Here is an 18,187-nt window from a genome sequence, read left to right on the forward strand (position 1 = left end):
ACACAGGAGGGAACCTGCGAAAGAAATCGGGAAACAGAGTTCGAAACGAGGCACAAAAACCAAACAATTTCACAAGGCCTAAAAGGTTAGCAAGAAACGATGATTGCATCTTTCAAGCATCAAGAGTGAAAGCAGAGATCAGCGCTGAAGGGTAAATAGTTTTATTTCATTTAGAAGAGCAAAAGCAGGCAGAAATCCCAGAGGAGAGAAACGCCTGGACCTGAGAATTTGTTCTCTAAGTGTGGAACAGAAAAAACTACAAATCTTCCCACCGACGCTTCACATCCCATCCAGGTCAGCTTACCATCTGTGTCGGCTGCCATTCATATTTAATGCCTTTTTGGCCACTGCCCCATCAGGTAATGAAGTTTTCCTGTTCACATTCTGTCCCATCTTTCTGCTTACTTTCCTCCCTGACTGGCAATGCATGAGTCTTCCCACCCACCCCTCCTTTTCCTTTTCATTCCACCAAAATCATTCAAATCAAGAGCTCTTTCAGCGTCAGTGAACAGAACCAAAACAGCAAACCCTTAAGATGACTCTTCGAGGGACATGCTTGCCTCCAGGTAAGCATCTCACACCATCCTAAGACTAAATTTCACCTGTCACCCGAAAGCTTCAAGTCAAATGAAAAGCCGAAGAACATCTTCTGCAGAGCTTCGGAGTGAGGAATCACCCTGTTTCTGTAACTTTGTACCTTTAATTTGTGCTGGCAGACAATAAAATATTTACTAGGAACCCTAAAGGCAATTACATTAAAGTGCGTGCTTAGACACCCCTTCCCTTCGGCAGCCCCACAGTGTGAACCCGCTGATTTGGTGAATGGTCACATATCTACAATGTTAGATTTTACACGCTATCAATAATTTACCAATCACGAAATGGGGGAAGGCTTGGGGGGGGGGGTGCAGAATGGAAAAAAAAAAGAGTGTGAGGAGAAAAAGGAAAGCGAGGTACATGCACTCGTGTGCACACTGAGGAGTTTGTCCATTTGCTTAACGTACCAGAAATATTTACTTGTGGTGATGTCTTGCTTTCACTGTCTCTTCTGAGCTCCGACACCACACCACACATGCCTTGAATATGCAGAAACAGAAAATTGTTTGCTCAAATGTTTAAAGTAAAAACTTTTGTTAGTGAAAAAAAAAAGTATTTTATACCTTAATTTCCATCACAAAACATGATATTTTTGAGGAAAAAAACATGTCTGTGTTGTTTTTGACTTGCTTTCTGAATCATTCTTTTCCTCTCCAAATGGGTATAATGTATGTATGAATTTGTATGTTTTCTAGTACTGGGTTGCTGCTAAAAGGGCATCTGCGTAAAACATATGCCAGAATAGTTGGTGGTTCATTCCACTGTGGTGATCCCTGATAAATAAGGGACTAAGGAAATTGAATGAATGAATAAATTTCAATGCATTTAAAATGCATTTCTTTTTAAAGGTGACTTTTCCTGTCTTTCTGTGTTGTCTATTAAAGGTTGTCTGTTTTTTTATATGAAAGACATATAATGTTAATATGTTAAATTTACATATTCATTTTAAAAGCTTCTCTTACTAGTTAAGTAATGTGAAACAAATGCTTATCATATTTAGCATAGCTAGAAATAAATTGTCGGTTGCAGTTCACACACTGGCCACCGGTGTCGCTAATACCAAACGTTTCAAAACTTTACATACCCATTACTACACAATACTCAACATTATATCCCTTGATCTGTTGTTATTCATACTGTTAAGCACAAATGTCCTCAAAATAGTGGTCACACTTTACAATAAGGTTCATTAGTTAATGTTTTTTAATGCATTTACTAACATGAACAAACAATGAACAATACATTTACTAATGTATTTGTTCATGTTAGTTAACGTTAGTTAATGAAAATACAGAAGTTCATTGTTAGTTGATATTAACTCATGGTGCATTAACTAATGTTAACAAGTATGGAATTGGATGTTAATAATGCATTAGTAAATTTTCAATTATGATTAATAAATGCTGTACATGTGTTGTTCATGATTAGTTCATGTTAGTAAATGCATTAACTAATGAACTTTATTGTGAAGTGTTACCAAAATAGTCTAACAGAGGTGTGTTTTGGTTTACCAAAAACAGGGTTAGTCTCTGGTGACAAGTTACATGGTTGCAATCAGTGTTGATTAAGTTATTTCATGAAGTAATTAATCATTGATAACAAATTACATTCTTTTTTAGTTACTTCTTTAATTACTTTGTTTGAAAAGCAAATTAATTACTCAAGAAATTTAATTTCTTGGCTTAATATTAAAATCTAGATATCTAAACACATGTTAAACTCCTTTGACTCAAACAAAGACTTTGTTTTATTTTAAGTTTTTAATAACATTTAAAAACTTCAAAACATTTCAAATGAATGATGCCACATCTCATATACCATATATTAACACATTTTTATATGATAAATGTATAAATGTACAATGACAAATGTAACATTCATTGGTTGAACAAAACAAGGTAATCATGCAAAAATATATGAATAACTAAACAATATATACAACATACATTTACACATTTACTCTAAATGTACACATGTTCATTTTCCCTGTACTGGGTTGCAGCTGGAAGGGCATCCGCTGTGTAAAACATATTAGGGTGAATAAGTTGGCAGTTCATACCACTCTGACGACCCCAGATGAATAAAGGAACTAAGGCGAAGGAAAATAAATATATATATTTAAACTTCTTCTCTGAATTACACCTATAGACTCCTAAATTCACCTATAACACATGTCTTTGGGCTGTAGGGGAAATCGGAGCAACCAGAGAAAACATGTACTCCACATAGAAATGCCAACTGACCCGGTCAGGACTCGAACCAGTGCCCGCAATGTAATTTAGTTTTTAGCTATATTTGGAACTACTAGCTAGGTTCTTGTTAGTAAAACATGAGTATTCCAAAATAAAAAGCTAACATCTATAATTCAAACAATCCTTTTCCTCCTATAGAAGATTTTTTTTCCTCTTTTGCTTTTGATTTGTCAACATTTATTGGACCAAAGTTGTTCAAACAACATATTTGGGGAGTTGAAAACAGTTGGGATTAGCTAGTTCATTTCAATCGTGCGTCATAAATTGCCAAAGAGGTCGCTTTGGTGCAGAAATGCACCCAAGATGTGTGCTTTTCTTATTTGTATGTGAATTTTATATCATGGAAAATAACAAACAGTTTCAACACCTCAAACTTCAAATCAGCTGGAGTACAAATCCTAACAGCCAATACCACCAATTCCCCATTTCAGCATTAATATTCATTGAGGAAAATGTTCCATTAGCAATAATCAAGCACTTCCCCAGGCTTGTTTGCAGAAAACTCATCAGGAAAATGACTACGACTCGGTGACGGCAGTCTGACACAGAAAGAAGGAATGACAGGAAAAAAGAGAACAACTCAATAGATTCAACAAGTATGGCTTGTATCATCTCAGCTACATGTCTGTCTCTCCATTGACATGTATAAGCTCACTCTTTGAGCCGTCTTCTCTTTTCCAGACTGCCTCTCTCTCTCTGTTCTGTCACTTTTGCTGTGCCTCTCTGTCCGTCCCTCAGCATTTGGAGTCCCCAGTGACAGTGGTTGCTGGGGGAGAGATGGCAGCATTGATGCATATTTGATGAGCGGGTGCCAAGGCCTTGCCGGAGAGCAAGGCACGAGGGGACGATGTTGCTATCTGCGTCTGCATCTCAGGTTTCCGAGTCACACTCGCAGAGACTCCTTCTCCCATTGTGGGGCTTTATTGTCCATGTCTGGGGTTTCAGCACCAATTAGAGTGATAGATATGTGGGCTCTATACAAGCCAATCTAGAGCAGCTTGCATGCCCTATACCAACAAAGCTGAGCAACACACAGCCCACTTTGAAGAGGTGCTGATCAAATAGTCAAGTTCCAATAATGAAGGTCCCAAGTTAGTAGCTTGGCTGCAGGAAGGGTAACTTGATCTATTCACTGAACCAAGACTTTATATCTACTCGAAGCATTCAGCTATTCTTTTAACCACAGTTTTTTTTTTCATTCATGGAAATGGATGGTGGTACCAGCATTTCATTTGTCAGACTGAACCGTATTTGATTGACTGCTCTCATTTGTTTGACCTGTGTTTTTTTTTATCAATATTTAATTGTACATGGGCTCTTATCATCCCAGTCTGTTTATGCTCTATTTGAGGATCCATATTGTGGTGCATACCACAAAGTAAATGAACAATAATTAATTCATGCACCAAATTGTTAAGGCTGGCCGCATGAAGAAAAACTATAGTACACAACGCAACACAGTGATCTTAATTAAGAGAAATATACCATTTCTATTACTCAGTGATTCACTTTCTTATTTTCTCTTTATATGATGTATTCCAAAATACAGTGCTCAGTATATATACCCCTCAAAATCTCTCATTTAAATTAATATTTTCTATAGGATGCTTTACATGTTTATATGTGTGCATATACATTAGATTAGTCAGTACTGTAGTAGTTTTTTTTAATTGGTTTTTATGTTTGAAGTGACTTCACACTGTCCATTTAAGAGTTACACTTAATCGGTTTGTGTTGCCTGGCATAAATTACAAACGATGATAAAATGTCCTAAATTATAAAATGATCAAAACATTAAAATAATGTACAATAACAATTATAAAACGTAACAAATTTAAACGTTTTTATTGAAAAACTTTAAAATGTTATTCAAGAGGATCATAACAAACGATGACATATTTAAGAGCAGTGTTCAATACAACCAATCTAGCGCGACGTGTCAAAATCACAGCACCAATGAAAAAACACCAAGAACGTCTCAGAGCCAAAGCCACGCCTTCTCTGCTCCAGTACACATGATGGATAATGGGACCAGAACCCCCAGAGGCGTGTTCACGTCCCAAACTTACCAATAACATTTGAGGGTACTGTAATAGTAGTTGGGCGGGACATGTACCTATATGGGCGGGGTTAATGGAGACAGCGTTATATTTTAGGTGCCTGCGTAAATTCCTACTGTATCATAGACATTGACAGCTCGCGCCTGGCTACAGCTCAGAGCCAGTGAAGAAGACTTCTCTGGCATACCTTTTCACTTTTTATCATCCAGATCGTCCCTGGGTTCCGAGGTAGATACTGTTCTGGAACAAAACGGAGATAAACGAGGAAGACGAGAAGCCACCCTTTCTCACCTCTGCCATAATGATGTCCATGAATAGCAAACAGCCGTTTAGTATGCATCCGATTTTGCACGAGCCTAAATACACACCTCTCCATTCCAGCTCGGAGGCTATTAGGCGAGCATGTTTGCCCACGCCCTCGGTAAGTTCAATATTTTATGTATTTCTTGTTTGCAATTCATTATCACCGCTGTCATTTGCATTGTGTAGCCGTGTTGGTGAAAACTTTTTTTTCTATGGGGCAAAACATGTAAATGCGTTGGTATTTGTCATTTATTTTTAAATTCTAACCCAAATTATTATTTGTTTTACTACTTTAAAAATATATAGAAATGGATATATAAAAATAAAAGAATTTAGCTAAAAGTGACTCAATGTCGTGTTATAAAACTTTTACAATTATTTCTAACTTTTAAGTTTTAAATCTAAATGCAGTGATTTAAAAACTCAAAAGTATCTGGACTATGCTTACATTTGCTCTCTCTGTCACATAGCTGCAGGGTAACATCTTTGCCGGCTTTGATGAGACCCTGCTTCAGAGAGCCGAGGCGCTGGCGGCGGTGGACATCGTCGCGCAAAAAAGTCATCCGTTCAAACCAGATGCCACCTACCACACCATGACCACCATGACAAGCATGACCTGCACGCCCACGTCCTCCTCCGGACACCTACATCATCCGTCAGTGTTGACCTCTCACCACCATCATCCCCACCACCAGCCAACCCAGGGCCTGGAGGGCGACCTGCTCGACCACCTCCCCGGCATCTCTATCGGAGGCATGCCGGGCTCCGACGTTTGCTCCACGGCTTCCCACCCGCATTCGCACATGTCCGCTATCAACCACATGCAGCATCACCACCCGCAAAGCATGAACATGCACCCCCACGGCCTGGGCTCGCACGCCTCTCTGGGCGGCGTTGGAGACTCCGAGCCCGACCCCCGGGAGCTGGAGTCTTTCGCCGAGCGCTTCAAGCAGAGGCGGATCAAACTCGGGGTCACGCAGGCCGACGTGGGCTCGGCGTTAGCCAACCTTAAAATCCCCGGGGTCGGCTGCCTGAGCCAGAGTACTATCTGTCGGTTTGAGTCTCTCACTTTGTCCCACAATAACATGGTGGCCCTCAAGCCCATTCTGGAAGCATGGTTAGAGGAGGCAGAACGGGCTCAGAGGGAGAAAATGGCCAAGCCGGAGATTTTTAACGGCGGGGACAAAAAGAGAAAACGCACTTCGATCGCCGCTCCAGAGAAGCGGTCGCTGGAGGCTTACTTTGCCGTCCAGCCCAGACCCTCGTCGGAGAAAATCGCTGCCATCGCCGAGAAACTGGACCTGAAAAAAAACGTGGTCCGCGTGTGGTTTTGTAATCAAAGGCAAAAGCAGAAACGCATGAAGTTTTCGGCCACGCACTAGGCCCGAATAATGTATTAAAAACAAACTCAAATAATCAGACACATGAGTGAACAGAGACGACAAAACTCTTCGAGGCTGAGGCGAAACGCTTCCCACGCAGGAACAGGAGCTGGGCGTCAACATCCCAGAGACAGAAGTGCTCCAAAAGTTTGTCGTGACAAAACATGTCGAGAACAACTCGCTCTGGAAGACGGAGGACGAGAGGAAAATTAACACCAACTAAACGTTGCAATTATTGTACAAAACGAGAATTGAATAATAATGATTATTCTCCTAACTTTAAAACAACTCTTTTATATTCATCTGTGTACATACCTGTGAATACACTGCACCTCTTTGTGTGAAGAACGCATCAAAATTCTGTTTTTTAAAGGACGAAAAGAAAGCAAGCTAAAACGCTGTTGTGCAAAAGATGTTCCATTCTAGAAAACTTAGTGTTGTTCTATATGCTCCAGAAGAAAATCATGAAGGTTCTGTTGTGATCCATTGCATGGTTTACAAGGCGTTAAGTGTTCATTTATTGTTTGGAGTTTTCATTCGTTTTGATGTATTGCAATAAGAGAGAACACGCACAGGCGAACGCACGTACACACGGACATACTTAATATACTTTTCTGTGTCTACCTCATGATTCCTGACGTCTTGACACATTCATGGTCATATTGGAAATAGGGCGTAAATCTAGTTTTCAGTTGACACATTTTGGGTAAAATTAGATAGGAAGCACGAAGCGTTGTGTGTTGCAACTAATTTCACTTCAACAAAGCTTTGACAATCAAATTAAGAATTATTTTGTGACTAGCCCCTTCTACTGTATGTCTCCACTTAAATTATTATTATTATTATTATTATTATTGTTATTATTATTACACTAAGTTTGTAGATGGGAACATTTCATTTCATGTTCAGAGATTCATTGCACTTTGTAGATATGATTGCGACTCCTTATTTGTTTTGCCTATTTATATTCTTCCTTGATTCGTTGATTTTGTTTACTTATTTATTTGAGCTTAATTTATTTTCAATATCACACATGTTTCATTTGTGAAAGTGTGCTTAACTGTGTCTGTGTACGCGACAGAAATTTCAATAAACCATGCACGTCTTACCTCATCTACTGCAGTGTGTTATGTGCCTAAGCTTACTTTATTTTCTGAGTCTGCTTTATTTGTTTTGCTAAATGCAACGATTATTGGGTCATTCTTTAAATAAGAGAAAATGCATTTAGGTGACAAGTTTATTTTAAAACACTTTATTAATTTCATTTTTTTTTTAAATACATGAACATTATTAGGAAATTACTAACATTCCTGCTGCGGCTGTCATTATGCTTGATAAATACACAACGCGTAATCATTATTTGTTTCTTATTATCAAATATACACAGCCAGCTAATCAATCGATTGTTGTAATAAATCGAATAGGCACATTTCACTCATAATAACCTTAAAAAATAAACCAAGCTTTAAATTACGTTTAACAAGCGCGATTAAATACACAATTTTTTGAAAATAAACTCCAAATGTTATTAGTGTTTCTTTTCGCAAAATATTGCGCCATTAGTGTCGGACAATATTAAGAAACAAGTTCGCTTATTTCTGGAGTTGTCAAGCTCTCTTTTGCGTTCAGCAGGTGGTTTTGAGCCCGTAAAACTCGTTATTTATGAATAATAAATATGAAGTGTTATGATACTATTGATTTTGCAAGTGTTTGTTAAGAGGAAGATATGCTATTGCTGAACGGATAGTACATGTGGTACAAACGGATAGTTCATTTGGTCTCGGCCTTCCCATCATTGGAAGACACACAACAATGATTCTAAAATAAAAGTAAGTAATTCAGACAAAAAGAGGTAATAAATAGGCTAAATAAATGAAAATCTGCTAAAATCAGTTTTAAAGTGTGCCTTATTAAAGCCCAATAAATTTTTGTTTGTCATTTGTAACTGCAACTATTTTTTCATTACAATAATAAAACATAAAAAGTAAAAGTACAGCTTTCGCTGAAAAATAATTATATAAATCAAATAAATAGCTTCTCTATAACACATCTAGGTAAGAAAAAATTGAGATTATTCCCAAAACTCATCCCATAAGACAGTGGTTTATTAAGTTGGTTGGTTCACAGAAAACAGGGCGGTTGTGTATAGGCGCATGTGGTAAAGCCCAATCCCACAACAGCGTAGGCTACGTCAATTGTTTGATTTGAATTATTAACATACGGAGGTCATCGTTTCTTTTGTGTTTCCTGCTGAATGAAAAAGTCAAGAGACATATTACGCAAATCAGATTCGTTCTGCTTTATGCGTGTCAGTAAAGGCTGAAAACTTTTTCAGATTTTCTAATTGCATTTATAGTGAACACTGTTACATTGAAAACCATTATACTGCAATTATATTACTATAATGTTTTAGCAGCAAAAATAATATCCACTGACTAGCTCACATTTGGACGCATAACATTGCTTGAAATGTTCGAGACAAAATATTAAAATTATCGTGCTCAAATGTGCACACAATTGAAGATTTGCATGGCTCTCACTAACTCATCTACATAATTCATCAACAGTGGAAGCCACGAAACACATAGACGTCAAATGTGAGGCAATATTTTTCAGTGTGGCAGCGGTTACTTTATTTTGTAAAATGCAGCTGGAATGAAAAATACGTGTAAGTGTATATAATTCTGCTCTTAGATTTACATTCCTCCCCATGGTTCCTTACAGTCTTGTGTTTTCCATGGAGCGGAAAGCGCATTTTCATAAATAGACCTTGGCCAAGCGCTGCGTATAAAATTTTAATGAAGCAAGAGTCTTGAGTGCAGCTCGACTGAGGGCCTTGGAGAATCAGCTCTCTGGTACATGACTATGGCTCCCTCTTTCCTCACAAACATTGCAGCAACACGGCCCGTTCGACCGGCTCATCCATTGCTCGGCGAAAGAATTAGTCGCAAGCGTTAGCAGAAATATTGAGAATTGCTGCAGTAACGTTTCATTTATTTCCCAGACTTTGAGCCCCCGTCTTGAAGCCCGACTGCGAGCGCGGTCAGCGAGTAAATAAACTTCCATCAGTGTTTCCATCCGCGTTGCGCGCTCCCCGTGTTTTTATCCGCGTGTGCGCGCATTACGGTCAGATCACACCTCCGGCACTGGAAGCTCTAAATCAGTACAATGCAATATTTATCAAGCGCGTTAATATATAAGCCCAATACAGCGTTCAAGATATCAGAGTTCTCACAAGCTTAACGTGAAGCCTGAGCTGGTTTCTGAAAGCAAATTGTTGGGCATTTGTACTTTCTGTAATAAATGGGAACTATAAATAATCAACACGGGAAAGACAAAAGTTCCAATTGAAGGTGACGGAGAGCGACTTAAATTGATCCTGACAAGGTGAACAAGGGAATCTTTGTATCACTCGCTTGTCTTTGGTTTGAGTAACAGCGGATTAAAATTAATAAATGTATAATTGCATAATTTGATCTCTCACGAGCATGCCAGGACAGAGTGGAAGTATCCATATTCGACAATAATTAAAACATGGCTCTTGTAATTAAAAACCGTGTATTCTTAATCAAGCTTAATAATCAACTGAAGCAGCTGCGGCTGATCAAAAGAGAAGCTGGGAGATCTGAATATTTGGCACTGAGACAAAGTGACTGAAAGAACGTCAAATCAATTAAAGCAGAGTGACTAACACTATTTAAATCCGTGTAATTTGGCCCTTATCCATAATCGGCAAAAATGTTGTCAGAGGCTAAAATTAATTATCAGCTTTACGCTATTTAGATAGAAACATCATAAAATAAATGTATTTGTAGAGGTTACACCGCATGGATTAAGTGTGTCATTAAGAATCAAATAAGAGCAAAACATATAAATAAAATCCTGCTTTAGTTTAATTACTGAACTATTTTAAATACGGTGTAGGCTATTATTGTAATTAATACTTAAGTGTAATGTGAACACTAATGTAAAATGCAACCCCTTTAAATTATTCGTTCATGACCGGATGTGACAGCTCTTTCTCTGTTAGTTAAACTCAATGACAATTATAGATAAATACATTTATTAGGGGGATATTCTGTTCCCCATCCCTTGGGGTAGAGAACGAAATTAGAGACTTCTGGAAATTATTGAGAGGTTTTGATGGTTCGGTGCTATAAAACAGTATACAAAGCATTAAGACTTGTTGAGTAGTGAAGTTTTATAATTTTAATAATTTAGAAATAAGTTTAGATTTTATTTACTCTTAAATTGGTTTATTTTAATGGATCAATTCCATTAAATAGATAGTAGACTCAAAGATGAAAATTCGGTCATAATTTACTCACTCTTCAAATGTTCAAAAACCTTGTTGAGTTCGGAAGATATTTTGAAGAAAGCCGGAAACCAATAACCGACTTCCATACTGTGTTTTTCCTATATGGATTTCAGTGGTTACCGGTTAGAGCTTTCTTAAAAATATCTTCTTTTGTGTTCAACATAATAAATAAACCCATTAAGGCTTGAAACCACCTGAGGGGGAGAAAATTTTTCGTTTTTTTTTTTTCGCAAATATTTTCTGGGGTGATCCATCCTTTTAATAAGTCTAAACTCATTATAGCTTGTTTGAAAAAAAAGTAAAAATAAAAATAATAAAATAAATAGCACATAAAATTGAACCAACATACAATTAACTGGCTAAACAAAAAGAAAAATGGATTAGTGCATCACATTTATACATCATTGTGTCTGTGTGTAAGTGGTCATATTAAAATGTAACCTAGGATAATAAAATGTCATATTGTCTATGATTTATGTTTTTGTCCTTACTAACCAATGAAGGGAATTGGATATTTTCAAGAGAATGCTGTAAAATCCAAACGCGTGCATGACGAGTGCTCAAGAGTTAAGGCGTGGGAAGCATGATTTTTTAATGATATATGCAGGATGCTTTCCTTACAATAGTGCGCGCGCTCATTCCGATACAGCTCGGTAGCGGAGAACAACGAGGTAGACTGATCAAAGGGAAAAAAAAAAAAAAAACAATTTTGTTTATTGTTAGGGTAAACTCTGCATGTTTAAATTGAATTGTTAAAACCAATATACAATTATATTATGTGTTTCGAGTGCAATGTATGAAGTTGAATTTGAATTACCGAAGAAAATAATTTTCATGTTTCTTTTATGCAAAACATGCATAAAAGAAACATAAAAAATTGTTGTCTTCGGTAATTCAACTCAACGCCAGTCAAGAATAGCTTTTATAGGTCAGCTATATCTGATTAAACTTAATTTAACATATTCAAGTTTGTAAGTTATCTCTATTGGGTAATGTTGCCATGTTGCTCCTCTGTTCAGGACCACGGACAGTTCCGCGTTTAACTTGTTTAAGTGCTGAAAATGCACTTAAAGATTATATTACTGTTTATAATATTAATTGTAAAACTATCTCAGTAGGCTATTATCTAGGGCAATAAACAATAAGCTAAAATATTTCAGCAAATCAAAATATGAAACAATCTACAAAATGTCCGAGATAAAAACGGATAAAAAAAATAAATAAAGATAGTAGAATATACATTATTTATATTCTTCTTAAACACCTATAGAGGACCGTATTCTCTTTTAGCCTAACAACTGAATATGAAACGAGATAGTCTAAGATATTTTAAAAATAATGTTAAAAGAACAACAATATATATGCATATTATAAAACGTGTTTTTTTTTCAATATTAGGCTTACTGTTCAAAGTATGTATTTTCCCAATAGTAAATAATCAAAAGAAGATTAGTTATTAGATCCATAAGTCCATGCTGATGAAATAATTCCACTTCATATGTAAATCAAAACAGATAAAATGAGTTTCTCACATTTAATTCAAAGAAATGTGTTCAAAGTAATGCGTATAAGCTTCTAATCATGTCCCATACATAATTTATTCTAAACTGACAAGATACCCTAGCACGGTCCGGTACTACAAAATAAAATCCCGTTTGTAGCCGGACACCAGTTAAACATATTCGTTTAGTTGAGGTACAAAATTAATGAAATTAAATACACTGACGGTGGATATTTTTAAAGATGCACCTCAAGTACACAGCAATCCCAATCGATTAATCAAAGCCAATAATCAAACCATGATCAGTCTGGAGATAACACGACAGGTTCTTGAAATGAAAAAGACAAACTTAAGAATTTAGAATAGAGAAACATGCATAAGTATTTAAATGTTGCATTTACGCATGCTAAGTTTATATAGTAAATGTACCTAAAAATATTTGATCAGCCTACATATAGACTGACGAGAAGTGAGAGTGAAATGTTCGGCGGCTGAGTGCTGTGCGCGGACCACAATTCTCTGCCCTACATTTCTGCACTTCCCAGTAGACAGGCCGCATGTCCGCCTGCTGCAGAACCCCGGCTTGAAGTGCAACGTTTTTTGTATCGGCAATGAATAATGCAAGGCATGAAGGCCAGCGAGTATACATTTAAATACCAATTTGCTTAACCAGTGTTTTCACCCTACGCCAGCTCCACTCAGCCCAGTTATGGGGAGTTCGTGCTGGTAATTAAGAGCAAGAAAGGCATACACCTTAACAAGAGGAATAAGCTAGTGATCATTAACGCAACCACGTTTGCTTCAGCAGGGCAATAGGTGTGATCTCATATTTACAGTGTGTAGGCATTTGTTTATCTGTTTTTATATATGTAAAATAAATTATTAAATTAAATAAATTATTTTCTTTTATCTAAACCTATTCATAGAAAGTTCAAGTGCTAAAATTAGATGATGTGCTGCACATTTTCTAATGATTTACAAAGGCAAAATACACTTTGTATTTTAGGCTATAACAAAATATTACTCATAAAATATTGCTGTAATTACTATCACGACATTCTTTCGTAATAGGCTGCAAATTAGTTTTCCTATAGTTAAATCGGGTTTGAGGGAAAATTTCGACGGTGGGCATCACTGCCGGCCAGCAGGTCTGACAATAAGAAATGGCATTCATTTTTCGAAGACTAGCAATTAAAAACACAGTTAGATCTTTCTCCATTAAACTTATTTTTATATGTATTCATGTCAAATGAATGTGTTTCGGGTTGACTCAAATGATATACCACAATTCTCCAAAAAGTGAGACGCTATTGCATCAAACAACAATATTGATATAAAGGCACAAAAGCTGCACTGCACGGGGCATTACCTTTTTTGTACTTTTTATGGCACAACTATATATTGTATTATTTTATGTATTTATGTATTATATTATGTATTTTTAGGGCGCCAATTTGGACCTTTTATATCTACAAACTTGTAGCTTTTGATAAGGGGCCAACATTTGAACCTTTAATTATTAAAGAAAATCCAATTATTCAAATCTAATAGGCCTAACCTTTATAAGTAATTTTTTTTATTAAATGCCATACTGTGAACAGAATAATATAAATTATTTAACAAAGTATTTTGTGTAGTGTAAACATAAACCAATTACACCTATAGACTGTACAGACTACCCGACCATTCTCCAATGTTAAGCAATCAGGCCAAAGAAATATACAAAACTGCTAGAGGTCCACGAAAAAAGCATGTATCTAAACGCGATCCTCATTATACGCTGCAATCACATTAAGTTTTACAGGAAAGATGCTCAATTTAAACGCTGCTCCTCTTCTTTGCACATTTCTCTCAGTCGACTAACAGATAGGCGCAGCCAAATGTGCCATACAGAGTAAACACAGCCAGTCGTCCCTAACCAATTGTTATTCATAGAACGAATAAATATTTAATTCCTTCTAAGGATACCTTTTGTTAACAGAATTACCAACAAGCGTTCCACAATGAATTCACATTTTACCCGCGGCATTGTGGGGCTAGTGTGTGTTTTTACCTGTCTGTGTCAGGACAATATACGCAGTAATAACGAACCGAGTCGTGGGGGTTCCGTTCATGCCGGTGCCGGTATTTCGGGGAACTTATTTGAAAAATAAATACTTCTGAGCGAGGACGCTTCTAGCTGACCGCGTTGTTCCACACAGACACCCGCTCTCTTTGTATTCACCCAGGCCATGAATAATGGATTGATGAGAGCTAATAAGTGCATCAACAGTCGGATTAATGAGCACGCTATCTATTAATGAAAATCAGCGATGACTAAAAGATTTGACGTTCTCTGTAATTACTTCAGCTCTGGGCGTGTTTGCAAAGAAAAACAGCAGCAATGCCTGCATTGTTTATAAAATTAATGTAGCTACAATGCAAGTCCGCATATAGGACTTGCATGTAGCCTAGGCCTACACTGGACATCAGATTTTACAGACAACTAGGAGAAGGTTCTCACAACTGAATCGTTGAATAAATAATTATGGAAGCACGAAAGTGGATATCAAACCAGACATGCAGACCCTTTAAAGATTTGCCTGGACAGAATTCAGTTCATTTCAGTAAGTATATTTGCTTGGACAGCCACTGAGATTTACTCAGCGACCTGTTGAGGCCACGAGAGTGCGAAAGTCTGTTGGCTTGCCATGAAAATTTAAAGAGCCCTTGGCACACCTCTCCCAGATTTGGGGCGCACTCATAAAATTCACCCTTTGACAAAACTGGGATTAGACACGGAATCTTCTCTAGCTAATTCAACAGAATGAAGTTGAAAAAATAATTATTTGTCGCTACTACTGTTTCAACTTCACTTGAAGTCACTATTACACCTAACGCTAAAACCCATTACCTTTAGAGAGTTTAGGAATTATTCAGACTTCATGAAGTTGAATTTCTACCAGATTATTGACACAGCCTACCAAAGTTGTCTTTTTGGCACCTTTTGAACTTGTGTTTGCCGGCATACGGACATTAATTTCCGGATTAAAAAAAGCGAAAGCGGAAGCGGAAACATTAGGACAACAGCTTTCTTTAGATCAATGGAGAACGTAAGAACCCATTAAGTACAATTTTTGACATTTATAATTTGTATTTAAACTACAAGCGAAACTTTTAAAATCAAGTTTGAATAGTTTACATTCTGCACCGATCGAAATTCCATATGTTCATACTAAAACTGTGTAATGATAGTCATTTCCTAGCCCTATGATTATAATGGCCTAAAACTACTTTATTCCTATAGCTAACTGGCTAAAACTATGAAAATTCCCTTAGCCGTGCAATATTCAGTAGTGAATTATACCATGATAATGAGAATATTCATGATATTGTTGTCATTGTCAGTTAAAAATACATGTAGTGTTGTTTGTCGCAGCACCAAATACTTGAAGACGTATTAATAATACATTCCATTATATATATATATATATATATGTGTGTGTGTGTGTGTGTGTGTGTGTGTGTGTATATATATATATATATATATATATATATATATATATATATATATATATATATATATATATATATATATATTTAATGTGACATTCTACAAGAAATGTGCATTTTCACTTATGAAAAATGTGACTGGGCCTGATTTAAGTTTGTCGTCCTCAAAAACAAACAAACAAACAAACAAACAGCAAAAAAAAAAAAAAAACGTACTAAAAAGAAGCATAATATTTAATGATAGAACGCATCCTTGATCACTGTCAGCTTATTCTCCGTCACATCCAAGCCATAAACGTGTATTGCACACATTTTATGTTATATTTAATGCTAATGTGACAGGACTGACAGAAACATGGGGACAATTGTATATTTTTTGTATTATTATATATTTGTTGTATTTATTTGTAGAATTTACTTATAATTTCATGTTTTTAATGAACTAATGTGAATGATAACAACGTAAACTTGCTATTTTAGGATAACAAAACTATTAAAGCTGTAGATTCAATTGGGCTGAGGACAAGGACAGAGTTTGTACATTTGTAAAGTGTTTTTATTAAAGAAAAACTAAATCTGAGAACCAAATAAATAACATATTTCGTTACAGAACAACAGACAGAAATCAACCATCAGTCCATTTTAGACATTGTTGGGATGAAACACTTTTTATTCATTGTATTTATGTTTTTATTTCAGGGACAGATAATGTACGTTTCTGGTAGAATGTCCTATACACATACAAATTCACAAGTTAATGTTGACATTTATGTAAGATATTAATTCTGATGATTTACAGGGCTACTGTTCTATAATATTATTTAAAATTAACATTATATTTTCTGTAACAAAGGTTAATATTTAAAATGTTGATGTTAGTTAATAACCTTTTTACATGTCAATATTATGATAAAGCTTTATTATAGCAAACAAGAGATAGTGAGAGAGACAGTCATACATCTTTCTTCACCTTGTGTTACAAGACTCCTTTTCTTTCTTAAATTATCTACCGATTTTCCATAGATAAATATATAATCCAGAAAAATCAGGTAAAAGGATTGTTCAAATTTTTATGGTAGAATGCTTGAGAGATTATCTGGAACATACTCGTACAGCCAAAATTCCTCAGACTGAAATGAATCGCCCCAATTAAACCTAGGAATAATGCTGGTCACAGTGCCTTTACATTAACAGCAAAAGCAGGACCTCCATTACGAGAGCAGAGGGTGCGTATTATGGAGGATTTAATATTAATGGATTTTATTAGCTTGACACTAGCATATTCATGAGAGTCTTCTAATGGAATCAAAAAAAATGAGAGCTAATGCTCAGAGGCAGTACTGATGGGTTCGTCATGCGTTTCATAGGCTAATTTTAAGTCAATGCTGAAATCTATCTATCTATCTATCTATCTATCTATCTATCTATCTATCTATCTATCTATCTATCTATCTATCTATCTATCTATCTATCTATCTATCTATCTATCTATCTATCTAGTCTGTCTATCTAGTCTGTCTGTCTGTCTGTCTGTCTGTTTTTTTCCATCTGTCTTTCCATTTGCCTGAAATCACTTCACCCACAAATTACATGTAAGACTGTAAAGTACAAGTATAATAATACAAATAAAATAAAACACCACACCACATTTCTCCATGTTTTATATCAAGGGAGCCTGTAAATCACAGTCTGTATTTATAAATCAGTTTACAATTTATTATGTTGCTTATGTTTCAGGGGAATACCCGAACATTTTCAACACAATCTCACGGCAATTCGTAACTTTTTCATTTAGTGGCTAATTCGTATGAATTCGTACGATCTAATTCGTACAATTTAGTACGATTTGCTCATCCCCCAATGAAGGTTGGGGTTAGGGGTGGGGTCAGGTGCCACGCCTCCTTTTTAAAATCGTACCATTACGTACGACTGAACTCGTATGAATTCGTACGAATTAGCCACTAAACTGGCAAAACGTAAAATACTTACGTTTTCTCATGAGATCAGGCTGACATTTTATATACTCTTTCACTGCTGTTTCAAGGCTTCTTAATTAAATAAACTCAAAATTCATGTGTAACCTGAGAAAAAAAAGTAATGTCTAACATTAATCAAGGAACTTTTGGGTTCTTGAAACCTTGAAAATAAAAATCAAAAACTGTTCTCAATGTCTACTAAAATTATAAGGATAAAAGTAAAGGTTTCTGAAATTATATAAGATGAGGGCTAAGTACAGGAGCTGTCTGTGAGATTTGTACCTTTGCTAGGCCATGAGATTGGGC

At 36.2% G+C, this 18,187-nt stretch overlaps 1 protein-coding gene and 1 long non-coding RNA gene across 2 annotated transcripts in view; one reads left to right on the plus strand and one right to left on the minus strand.

Annotated features, from left to right (window-relative positions):
• Positions 1 to 18,187, minus strand: part of LOC147838945 (uncharacterized) — a 1,276,407-nt gene that overhangs the window by 189,228 nt on the left and 1,068,992 nt on the right. The gene's annotated exons all lie outside the window — the stretch shown is intronic.
• On the plus strand, positions 5,046 to 7,707 carry pou4f4 (POU class 4 homeobox 4). Its single transcript, NM_001080058.1, is given in 2 exon segments — positions 5,046 to 5,330; positions 5,683 to 7,707. Coding segments are annotated over 2 exon segments (1,032 nt in total). The 5' UTR covers positions 5,046 to 5,210; the 3' UTR covers positions 6,595 to 7,707.

The sequence above is a fragment of the Danio rerio genome, chromosome 21, assembly GCF_052040795.2.
Source record: "Danio rerio strain M-AB ecotype USA chromosome 21, GRCz13ab, whole genome shotgun sequence".
NCBI lineage: Eukaryota > Metazoa > Chordata > Actinopteri > Cypriniformes > Danionidae > Danio > Danio rerio.